This window comes from Lepisma saccharinum, chromosome 18 (genome assembly GCF_977018435.1).
Source record: "Lepisma saccharinum chromosome 18, izLepSacc3.1, whole genome shotgun sequence".
Classification (NCBI taxonomy): domain Eukaryota; kingdom Metazoa; phylum Arthropoda; class Insecta; order Zygentoma; family Lepismatidae; genus Lepisma; species Lepisma saccharinum.
Genome location: NC_139246.1, coordinates 2,335,135 through 2,348,495, shown reverse-complemented (window position 1 = coordinate 2,348,495; position 13,361 = coordinate 2,335,135). Strand labels below are relative to the sequence as shown.

General features: G+C 39.4%; 1 protein-coding gene across 2 annotated transcripts in view; it reads left to right on the top strand.

Annotated features, from left to right (window-relative positions):
• The window catches only part of LOC146002686 (uncharacterized), a 533,571-nt gene that overhangs the window by 307,926 nt on the left and 212,284 nt on the right, over window positions 1-13,361 (top strand). For both annotated transcript variants that reach the window (XM_083140646.1, XM_083140647.1), the window contains exon 5: window positions 1,198-1,266. In XM_083140646.1, coding sequence (XP_082996772.1) covers window positions 1,198-1,266 — 69 coding nt within the window. The remainder of the gene's footprint in view (window positions 1-1,197; window positions 1,267-13,361) is intronic.

Genomic DNA, 13,361 nt, shown 5'->3' with positions numbered 1-13,361 from the left:
TCGATCAAATGAATCGTAACATCTTTGTGCATAACAGAATTGCTGGAAATGTGTATTTTTTGTACGGAAACGGAAGTTTATTTGGTAAATTTCTCGTATCGGACAAACAGATTTCTTCAAATTTACAGGAGAAATTACTGACCGAATGCATTTTCCTTATACTTCTGGAAGTTCGGGAAAGTGTTTTCTCGCATCGTTCATTGAATTTTGCCAGTAAATCATATATTTTTCGATATAAATGTGTGACCGATGCACGGAAGCTATTGCATCCATTTCCTTCCAGCCGGATGTTGCCTGTGTGTGATGACGTAATCACGGTCAATGCCGGTCAGTGTTTCCAAACACGTGTTTTTGTAACTGAAGAAGGCACGTTTCCGCAAATGGTTTGTGGGGCTATGTGTCAATGGTTCGTGGGGCTATGCGAGAATGGTGTGTGGGGCTACGCATTTTTTTTTATAAACCAATTTTTTAAGTAGTGTGACCTAAACGTGACCCTACCTTACCTAACCTAACCTTACCGGAAATGGTTCGTGGGGCTATGTATCAATGGTTTGTGGGGCTATGCGTCAATGGTTTGTGGGGTTACGTAGGTATTTTTGGGTGCTGTGGGGTGGAAACACTGCATGCCGAGTACGGTAGTGAAACTGTGACCGCCATTTTGTGTGTTACCGAAGGCAAAAAGAAACGAAGAAAACTTACTCGATATGTCGCAAATAGAGCTTATTTCCGTTAAATAAGAGAAATGCCACCTTCAACAATGTTTCTCAATGCAGAATACGTAAGTACGAATATTCAAATTAAATGAACTAACAAATTTCAGCCGTTTGTCCGATACGAGAAATTTACCGCTTATTTTTACTACTTTTGCATTAAATACTATGAAACTATTAGCTTAATTGATTTGTTAAGTTCAACGTTCGGGCGGTGGGTTCCTACAAGAGTGGTTTGTAACAGTCCGTTAAGTTGCTCTAATGAAAATGTCACGAGTCAAAAAAAATATACGTAGCTAAGTGTTACCAAACTAGGGTCCGAGAATAGTTATTTAGTTTATTTTGTCTTGTAGAGTGTTTCCTACAGTTTAACCACGATTAAATTCTACATTTTCTGCTCTGAGCAATGTTGAAAGTAAAGTTCTGTGGGGGGGGGGGGGGCACATATGATAAAATCCCTCTTTAATCTGCTAATTTTCCATTCCAGAACACGAGTTTCTGATGCATGAGCATGGCCGGACACAGAATTGTTCCAAGTTTCATGCTGAAAATCCAGGTTAGTTGACACAGTAGCAATATTTGAATATTTCCCTTTCACTCCCCCATTCCCACTCCATTTACCGAGAGTTAAGCCAGTCTCACACGGTGTTAAGTATGTCCACACTTCCCTACCCACCTCCGACCCGAAACTGCCATAAGATTTTTTACGTCTTCAGTTCGCGAAAACAGCAAAAGGGGTCTCACACGATCCTTAAAATCGCATCTTTAAAAATGGCGGCTGCACAAACACCACTTCGCAAGTTTAGATGCTAATAAATGCTCAAGATTTGGGAAAATAATGTTTTCTCTTAAAAGAATAAGAGAATAACATTGGCACTGTTGAAAAATGTAGCACATGTAACCCGTCGCAGTGAATGTGAGTGTATTACATATGTTACTTCAAGTTGATATACCACTTTACGGACACACTAGCATAAAGCTGCATGCATTACCCGTATATTACGACAGAAGTTGTATATTCTAATGAAACCCTTCTCGTACGGTTTTTTTTTTTGCCCGACCCTGTGGCCGAGCGGTTAGCACATCGCGCTGCGACGCCAAGGGTCCCGGGTTCGAATCCTGGTCGGGCTTGGTTGTTTGTGAATGTCCATTCATCAATTTCATCCTTTCATCACTCATCCTCATCTTCGCAAATTAGCCAAGAGGCACAAAACGCGAAGTAAAATAAACTAAATCAATCAATCAATCAATCAATCGTACGGTTTTGAAATATATTCCCCAATACGAACTAGTAAATTAAATTACATAAAATTCACAATATTCAAAGTACGAAAATTATGGTGTTTACATTAAGTTACCAAATTATATTTATATTTCATTGACACTTCTTTGGTCCTAAAATACTTATTGTGAAATTTACTTTGAAGTCCATGAAGAACTAATTACAATTAATAACTTTTAATAATATATATATCATTACAACACTAGGAGATTAATTTATTGCGGTGTTACACACATCACAGCCTTATTTGTTATAGCCAAATACGTGCGCATATGGCTGTTCAGTGTTTACTTCAAAATAGTATTCGCGTCGGTTTTGAAGTAAAATACAGGCTGTATCACAGTAGGAAATTTAGACATACGAACTATATATTTAAAACAATAATAATTAGTAGACTCTTCACTCAACAAATAAAACATTCGCCCCAATCCTTCTTTGCTGCCTTGAATAAACAGTCACCGGCGGCTCCAGAGGGGGGGTAACGATGACGGCCGTACCCCCTGTTGTTTCACGGACACCATGGCGACATGCAGGCAGAACGTAGCCGGATTTTATTTACTGAATGCATCCTTTGGGGTAAACTTGTTCTTCTTCTTGTGCATATTTGTTGCTATGCAACTTCCACGTTGCAAAGTTCCGACTGGAACATTTTGGAGATATGTAAGAGGAAAAAAATGCCAAAACATCGTTCCTTTTGTTTGCTGCTTCAATCGACTGTCAACAATCGCACGGAACCTGTCCTTTAACGTCAACAATCCCTCATAAGATCCATTCTCACTTTACGAATTAAATTGTCTGTGTTTCTTTTTCCGTTCACAGCTTAAGAACGCGGCAGGTGGCTGTTCGGAAGGGCTACTGGACGTTTTTGAACATTTTAATAATCCGGAACAATAAGCGACACGATAAACATTTTTTTAAAATAGTTCTTAGTTTTCCTTCCCTTCGGCAGTTGTGGTCTGGTAGCAATGACAGCGCCAGAGAAAAGTGACTGGGGGGGGGGCGGAAGGGGGGCGACAAATATTGTTGGGGGCAGTCACATTGAAACGCCCGAAAACACTATATATAAATATATGATAATAATACTTGTATTATTATTATTAATAATAATAATAATAATAATTATTATTATTATTATTAGCTGTATTCATTATAGTGTTTTGTGATTGTCCTTTATTCAGAGTAGACGTTTACTGCCTAAATTTACTTCTTGATTACGAGTTTATTTCCATATGATTCGCTTTAATAAGGCACTAATTCCTTTTTTTTCGTGGGAACTGCCTCAAGGTGCGTTGTTTCTAGTGGCCTATTTCAGTATTGGAAGACATTTATAATTTTATAATTTATCGTCTTTCTTGAGATGAAACTACTGATATAAATATTCATGTTATAAGATAAAATGATTTTTTTTTTCGAAGATTTTAATTTTCTTGCAAAATAAACATGACGTTCGAAGAAATTAATCTTCTTAAGTATCAGAATCAACGAAAGTCACTTAGTGAAGTGCAATTCTCCTGTAGGAGAATTCTGCTGTATGTGCTTTGGAGAACACATTGCCCACCTTCGGTACGTCCAGGACTTGACATTTCTTCTTAATAGCAAGGACAGCCAAATGAGGCAGCTGGCATCCGGCATCCGGCATCCTGTTTCGAGCAAAGCATTTCAAAGGTTTCAAACACTGCATTGGAGAGAATACAACTGGAGTGTGAGCCTTGTGAAATGCCAATTTATACTTTCCTAGGATTTCGAAGAAATCCATTAAGTGGAGTACTTTTGTTCCATCTTCGTAACGCTGAAGAGTTTTGGGCAAAATCTGCGTTTCATCTTTCAGGGAAATGTTATCACAGGAATAAAAATCTAAAAAAGGTTACAGTTATCTCATAATTCAAGAAATATTCTGACCCTGGTGCACCTCTCAATCTACCACTCCAACGTATGTCTCTGCTACACAATTACAGGCACCTATGGAGTTCGTGGGAAGAAGTTCTTCTATTTTGATATGTACGAGAAAAAGCGAACGTGCTTCTAATGATTGAAGAGTGGCAAATCCTAAAAAGCGTTGTTTTACAGGCCAACCATGCAAATATCTTTCTTGTTCCCATCTCGCAATATATTTTGTTCCATCTGACATCAGTGCAAATACTTTCGCCTCTTCCACTTCCTGGCTTATTTTGCTGAGAAATAAGTGTGAATATTACGCAGATTAATTTGTTTTGAATATAATTTTGAGTAATTTACATTTTAAGGTTCAAGTTCAATACATTTCCGAATAATATCCCCTCATTTTGAAATTAACTTCAAGAGTATCGAAGAAGTTCCCTTTGGTAAGGTTTGCGTCAAACTCATCATCTCGAAAATCAAGTCCCTGAATAGTAAGAAACCGCGATGCATCCACAACAACTGACATGTAGTGTCGGCTTTCTTAGATCACTTTTGGTCTCAGGTTCGATACCCGGTGGAGGTACTTTAAACTGTAAGTGCAGTCCCGATTAGCCTTAATGTGCATAAAGTGGACTAAAAACATCAAATCAAGCAACCAACCAAATCTTGAATCACCTTTGAATGTAATATACTAAATAGCGTTGTCACTAACGACCCACGATTAGAATAATTTGCCCGTAATACAGATGATGGTTTGTGGTCCTCAGAATGTTCGTGATGTTTTAAAACCATCCACATTCAACGCTTTTTTCCAGTTCTTAAAACTGTTTAAAACTTGGACGATTGCAGGACATAAATGAATGAGAAATGGCCTTTGGCCAGGTCGGCGCTCGAATCTTGAACGAAAGTCACAAAGACACACACACACATATATATATACTAAAATGAATTAATATTTGTTAGCCAAGTTGGTAATATAAGCAGTGATATCATGCAGAACACACCACTTAGAAATATTGAAAATCGTCATACTCTTAGAAATTAACTCTCTTATTATCCGATATTTCATTAACTTCAGTTGGGGGGGGGGGGGGGGCGGACGGGGGCGAAGTGTCTGACTGGGGGGCGCCGTCTTTCATTGTATACAGCATTGGATCTTTAATAATTTATTACTCCCATAGTTCGGTTCTGATTATGCTGAAATTCTGGAATCTGTACTTTCATGATGTGGTCTTCCGCTGGTTAAAATCTCATCCAATTCGGTCCATTGGTTTAGAAGTTGCTCTTTTCCTGTTATTCTCCATATGAATGCATGTAAAATCAGGATTCGGGCGAAAAACGGTGGTTGAACAAGCTCGTTTTGGCTAAAGCATTTGCTAGACATCTTTATTCGCGACGGATTTTAATATTACCTATTGTAATTAATTCTTAATAACGGGCAATTAGATCAATTACCTTTTACTCAAGATTTGACCGTTATAGCATTTCGTATTTTGTTTAACCAGACACAAATGATCTGTGATAGTATGTGAGACTCGAGACCTTGACTTGGAATTTAGCATTTAAATGTCTGATTTCTGCGCACTTTTCTGAAGCTACGACCATTCCCTTATTGGAGGAGTGTTTCAGATCTGCAGCGACAGCTGATCTTTACCCAATCATTAGATCATTTTTATGCATACCAATTTCGACAGCCAGCGAGAGAGAAGTTTCTCGAAGTTGACTTTGGTGAAATCAAAAATAAGAACCACCATGACACAAGATCGACTCGAGGAATTACTGATGTTTGTTGAACAAAACTTGTGCAGAAATGTTAATATCTCGCATTGCATTCATAGATTCAGATCGTACGCCTCTCGTAGGCTTCTTTTGTAAACTCAACCGTTAACCTTGGTATTTTTAACATGCACAAAGATGTCAGTATAAATAGAGGAAAATTAAATAAACCTTACGGCACCGGCGCCACAAGAGAAAGGTAGATGTCGTCTGCATATAGGACAGAAATCAATGATCGATCATAAGTTAACTTTCGTCTTTCGGAACACATATTGAAAAAATATTGTATGTAATACCTCGTATCATATAGCAACTAGGTTTTATTATAACAAATACAAAAGACATTAATTATATTATTTAATTATTAAATATTAATTTTAAATGTTAATAGTTTCGTTAGAAGCATATAGAAATATGCCTGTATAATATGGGACCCGTTTTACTAGTGCTGTATATTCCCAAAAGTCCTTACGTTAATTATACTGTATTATTAAACTTATAAAGTCGTCACACACATACTACATATAAAATTGCTAGAAAAAATTTAGTATAGGGGGCGCTGTTTTGCTTATCGTACCACTTGTTCACGAATCCTGAAACCGCCAGTGTAAACAGTCGAACATCTATTGTCTTTCTTCTTCTTCTACTCCCTACTTCAGCTGGCCAGTGTGCTTCTCAATTCTGATCGGTAGTTCTATGGTATTAACGATGGATTTAGAGACGGTTGAGTCGGGAACTGAACCAGAGAAAGCTCTCGCACGAAGCTAAAGTCGATGGCGAAGTGAGGGCCGTGTGAGACTGGCTTTAAGCAAAGGGGTCGCAGTTGGAAACCCTGTCCCTGAAGAAGGGTCTGCAAGTAAATAGCGGCACACAATGCCTCCCCGCTGGACGAGGCCGTTTGACCAACAAGTGACCATTGTGCGGGGCCCATTGAAGCTCCGCGGGGTGCTGACCACGGCCAAACAGAAGCTGCGGGGATCGGATGCAGGGCTAAGAGGATTAGACGCGAATATCCGCGCTTTATCATCCGTGAAACGCCGAGCCGTTTGGTGCAGTGGCGGCTTGTTTTCCCGAGTGTAGCGGCGCGGGACAGACTGTCCCGACACTGTCACCAGAATGGACTGAAGTTGTTTCGCGATCGGGAAGCAGTAGAACGGAAGCTAACCTTGTCAGACTGATATTTCATGGCCAGTCAAGTACTTCAAGTGTCATATTACTTTTTCACTCAGGGGCGCCAACTTTTCAAGAACATTGGGTTGACACAAACACTTGAGTTATACGTTCACAGAAAGTCCTCCCTTCCGTGTATCACGACTTTGGTCCACATCAGCAGCGCATCCTTACTTTACAAATTTGAATAAGTCCGGCATGTATTGACGTCCGCAGGATTCTTTCCGGGGAAGGGCAAGCAAGGTGTTTTCTCCGGGGGGCAAAGGTGGTACATATTCCCCCGTAGTGCTCTCCCCTCAAGAAACATCGCGTCACTATCATGTTCCTGAAACGCCTTTTCAATTAATTAACATAAATATCAACGTTATTAGAATGATTAAATCAAGAGGACTTAGGTGGGCACGAGTGGGAGAGGAAAGAGGAGTTTGCAGTATTCTTGTTGGGAAACCTGATGGTAAGAGACCTGTAGGAAGGCCAAGACGAAGATGGAGGGATAACGTTGAGATGGACCTAAAGTAAATCGATAAGGATGGAAAAGATTGGATTGATCTTGCCCAGGAGAGGGACAGATGGAAGGTTTGTGTTGCCGCAACCATGAACCTTCGGGTTTAAGAAGGCTAGATTCAGTGGCGTGCTCAGGATTTTTAAAAGGAGCGGTTATGTATGCTTTTTTAGTAGTCAGCCCTCATTTTGTCATCTTTTACGCTTTCAACGTTCTTTTTTTTTAGGAATGCTGGGCCAAAGGGAGGGTTATAACCCCCATTAAAACCCCTTGGGCACTACACTGGCTAGAGTGGGTGAAATATCTCAGTTCTTTGGGAAAATAACGCCTGAAACATGAACAATAACCTATTATTTTGAAAATAACGCCTAAAACATGAACAATAACCTATTATTTTGAAAATAACGCCTAAAACATGAACAGTAACCTATTATTTTGAAAATAACGCCTAAAACATGAACAATAACCTATTATTTTGAAAATAACGCCTAAAACATGAACAATAACCTATTATTTTGAAAATAACGCCTAAAACATGAACAATAACCTATTATTTTGAAAATAACGCCTAAAACATGAACAATAACCTATTATTTTGAAAATAACGCCTAAAACATGAACAATAACCTATTATTTTGAAAATAACGCCTAAAACATGAACAATAACCTATTATTTTGAAAATAACGCCTAAAACATGAACAATAACCTATTATTTTGAAAATAACGCCTAAAACATGAACAATAACCTATTATTTTGAAAATAACGCCTACAATATGAACAATATCACCGATTTTTGAGAAAATAGCGCAAAAGTAAGAAAAGTGGCACCAGTTTTGAGGAAAACAAGACGAAAATTTAGGTTAATAACACCGATGTTTCCAATAAATTAACGCCGCGAATAATTCAGGTATATTAGTTATCAGCTTTCGTGCGTCCAATCAAATGCGGAAACCTTTTCATACTTCGTTACTATAAATTTTGTTCTGTTGAGTGGAAGAGAAGGGAAATTCTCGGGTGGTAAGTTTCATAAACTTCTGTCTCGGTATCGTCTCGAGAAGTCTCGATCTGGCCTCGAATTTTAATGGACATTCACCGTCCAGGTCCTACCATTCCTATTCAATAAACTTACACTAATCAGTTTCTAAATGGAGGCTGAGAATTGTATTCAATGGCCAATCATGGATTAAAACTGTTCAATTTAAAAAAAAGAAAAAATCATGTTTTTCATCATAAAGGTAAGGGACTTCATGATCACCCTGTGTTTTAAAAAAAGAGGAACTTCAGTAGGACGATACAAAACAGGCCGCAAGAAAAACAGGGGGATCAATTACGAAATCTATCGACGGAGAAGAGTTCATTTAGCTTTCCGGTCCGTGGGTGGGGGAGTTAATAAGGTTGCCCCCCTCCTCACGTCGCTGTCACTCGCAAAACTTGGTCTCATCCGCTTTGATTGCTGATTTACTGACATCATGTTTCATTCATGATCCGTTTGGAGATCCAAATTAAATTTCGGAACGAATTCGGCTCCCAGTTTGCGCTTCCGAAGCGAAGTTGACAACCACCCCTCCCCCACCCCCTCTCCCACTCTCCCCTAACCGAAAATTGGCTGATAAGAAACAGAGATGCCGCTGGGGGCAGACGAGTAGCCCATTTTTATTTCCAGCTTTGTAATTTGGTTATTTCTACCTCTCTACTTACACGCTACAAAAATGCTACCAGAATCGTACTCGTAGAAAATAAGCTGTTGAGTTGCTACCAGAAGTATACTCTTATAAAATATGCTTTTAAGTTGTCACCAAAAATACTCACACAATATGCTGTTGAGTTCTCACCAAAAACGTACTCTCACAAAATATGTTGTTGAGTTGCCACTGGAAGCAAACTCTTACAAAACATGCTGTTGAGTTGCCACTAGAAGTGAACTCTTACAAAATATGCTTTCAAGTTACCACCAAAAACACACTCTCACACAATATGCTGTTGAGTTCTCACCAAAAATGTACTCTCACAAAATATGGTGTTGAATTGCCACTGGAAGCACAGAATATGCTTTTACGCTGCCACCAAAAGCACACTCTCACACAATACTACGCTGTTGAGTTCTCACCAAAATACTCTCACAAAATATGTTGTTGAGTTGCCACTGGAAGCAAACTCTTACAAAACATGCTGTTGAGTTGCCACTAGAAGTGTACTCTTACAAAATATGCTTTCAAGTTACCACCAAAAACACACACTCACACAATATGCTGTTGAGTTCTCACCAAAAATGTACTCTCACAAAATATGCTGTTGAATTGCCACTGGAAGCACAAAATATGCTTTTAAGTTACCACCAAAACACACACTCACACAATATGCTGTCAAGTTCACACCAAAAATGTACTCTCACAAAATATGTTGTTGAGTTGTCACTGGAAGCGAACTCTTACAAAACATGCTGTTGAGTTGCCACTAGATGTGAACTCCTACAAAATTTGCTTTCAAATTCCCACCAAAAGTATACTCTCACAAGATATGCTGTTGAGTTGACACCAGGAATGTACTCTTATGCGATATACATCCATCCCTATTTGGGATGCCACCAGAAGTGTTCTCTTATGAAAATATGCAGTTGAGATGCCAGCAGAATTGAACTCTTACAAGATATGCTGTTGAGTTACCACAAGAAGTGACAAAGAGGTGCGCGAGTGAGCTTGTAATATTCAAAGGATCCTTGAGTTCGTGTAGGCACATTGCACAATGGTTAGGATTGCATTTTGAAGGTACACACCCGATTTACTTTATCTGACCCAATTAGATCTAAAACGAACACTCGTAATTATCTCGATATGAATTCTTTATATTTTAATAACGCCGCCCCCCGTGGCGGAGTGGTTAGCATATCGCGCAACGATGCCAGAGGTCCCGGGTTCGAATCCTGGCCTGGGCAAGGATGTTTATGAGTATTGCATCATCAATTTCATCATGTCATCTCTCATCTTCATCTTCGCGATTAGCCAAAAAGTAAAATAAACTAATCAATCAATTTATATTTTATTATGTCGAAAAATCTGGACATTACATTTCCAGTGTCGCTTATATCATATTCTGTACCTCTTTCAGAAAAAAGAAATCTGTAGTTCCGCCTAACGCATCCGCCTGGCATGGATGGTACACGGTTTCGAACCAACGGCTGTCGTAATTAGGAGAGCATGAAGAACAACGGAATCCGCCCACAATAGACAGAATTACCGTATTCGGAAAGGGTTAAACAGCCACCTCGTAGGTGGAGAATGAGGCTGTTACAATCGGATGCACCCCTCCCCCCTCACAGTTACCAAAAACCGCAAATCAGCACGGGGACAAACAATTTTCCGTTTCCCACCACTACCGATGCGAGGATCCAGCCACAAACAATCATTCACTGCATTCGTATCATCAGCGTATCACGTCTCGTCTCTTCATAAAGCCTTTTGAAGAGAGAGAGAGAGAGAGAGAGAGAGGGGGGGGCAGAAAAAAGCGATCATTGTTCCGCACGAGAAGATAGCCGAAACTATGGTAACGAGAATTCAAGGGGGGTGGGGGGGTTACAACAAGAGAAATGACAGTCGCTCCGAAGCGATGAGAAGAAGCGACACAAAATAAACCGGAAACACGTCACAACATGCGATCTCACCGTAGGATTTGTCTGATTGCCGTTCTGGGACAGAGTTGACGATATCAATTACCAGTTCCTCAAACAGCAGGAAATAAACTTCATGGCTTTTTCTCTACTTTTTTTTGTCGACAGGGACAAATTACTGACATGCAAATGCAACAATAGGATCTTCCCTAATTAGATGTTCGCCATTTTCCTCTTCAAACATTTTCCCATCCTTCTTGCTATTATTATTCCCTGCATTGTTGGTTTGAATGTTGTTCACGTGAGCTACCATCTTGTCCTTTGAATGACGCCTACCACCGCTACAGACATCCGGGGAAGCCTTTAATAATGATCACGAACGATTTCTTATAGAAAGCTTGCTAAAAGAGAAATGGCACAGGTTGGTGTGCCATGCTTTCACATGCAGAATTGAAATCTGATCCCGTTTTTCACATGTCCGCATGACCAATTTCCCCTCTCGAATTCCACCACGAGAATACCAAAGACTTCTATCTTTTTTATCTTCTTCTTCCTTTCTGATACATTTCCGCATTACCCAGGTCACGTTGTGAACACAATTACGACTGAATCTCTTGTCCCGATTTGCTGCAAAAGCCACAGACCAATGGAGATGGTGTGCTTCTTCCTATTTTTGGCTTCTCTTAATGCGCTGCAGGCGCGCTATCTGGTGGTCGGACTGAATTTACGGACTGATTCTAGATTGTGGGTTTGAAACGTTCGATTTCAATATAAATAATCATTCTCATACAATTATTAGCATTGATTATGGTTATTATTATCCTTAATGCAAAAATTAAACATAACAATTGTTACAAAAGTTAGGGCAAGTTATCATTGCTTATTTATCATTACAAAAGCAAGGTGTTTATTTTTATTAATCGGTGTTTCACTTCATACTTCCTGTGACTTATCCAAAATGCTTGAACTATAGGATGAAAGGAAATATTTAGCGAAGTACAAGGTAACAGTTCTTACAGAACTTGAAGAGGTGTATTGATGGAAAACACTACATTATATACGCACACGTTTAAAGAAACGTGTAGCCAAATTACCATCATATTTATTCATTTTGTTGTACTGAGTATAATGTTCAAGAATTGAAAAATTTCCGTATCTTCTCTCATAAAACAAAACCATTCCAAGAAGTAAATAATGGGATCTCAAACTCCCTATCTACGTAGTAAATGTAATGTGTATGTATGAGACGTTGACTAGAGCCATCTACCGAATCGTTCCAAACCACTCTGTTGTTACAAACAATTCTTAAGGATCGACATTTCTAATATTTTCTCCATTAACCAAATTATCATTGCAAAATTATCCATAATAAATTTATAATTCAATATACAGATTAATCTTAGCAATTATATTTAAAATCCTTACTGGATTTTAAGTAAATATTATGTTCTGGCGGAGCGTTCAAAATGTGAGACCTTGAGATAAATCCAAGACCATTGCGTGGCGGAAGTTATACGGATGGGTCCATCCAGAATGCTCAACGAAATCGATTGTGTGACGTCACGTGGTGGACCTTGATTTACTGAAGAATAATACATATTATCACAAATAGTGATAACTTCACAAGAAAATTTACGTACACAAAAAGGGCCTAACTACGTGGTCCATCTTGATTCTGCGTAAACATATTGAATGTTAAAGTGAAACTAGTGATTGAAATTTGTGTGTACATATCTTTGAACTCGACTGTACTTGTGTGCAAATACTGCCCGTTAAGTGGAATGTGTATCGAGATCGTGTAACACTGTGTCCATAAAGTGGACAAGAAATATGTCATACCGCACGCGCTGACATCACACATTGCGAGAACGACTTCGGGAATCTCATTAAAGTTTATATATTGTCCGGGACACCAATTTCGCGTGACATCTCGCCAGCTAGACATAATAGGATCTTCACAAGCTGTCCGCCGCCACGCTGATAAGTTTTTGTGCGATATCTCGATATTGCGGTCGACAAGAGACCGAGATATGAGGGTTTTCCAATTTCTCGCTTGTCCAATACCAGTCAGAAAGACATAGTAGGAATCTGGCCTTTCCGGTCCAATTTATTATTTCCTTCTCTCATTCGCCATATCGCAGCTTCTTGTCTGGTGTCGTCGCCATATATTACATGCAGAAGTAAACCTTTTGCTGGCTATTTGTCACAAGCATTGCGAATCGGCAACAATAGATGTTCCTGACTTATATTGCGGTGGGCTGCTACAAATGGTTATTGCGAGACGGAGAAATGTATTGCAGAATGGGACATGTCTCGCCTGTTCAAGCACCCCTCGCCTCCTTTCTATTTGGTTGCGGAATCCCCCCCTCTATTCTCGTGGTTCTCCCTTCTCACCAAGAGTCAGGTGCAGGGCCGGTGCTAAAACCTTAATTTTGAT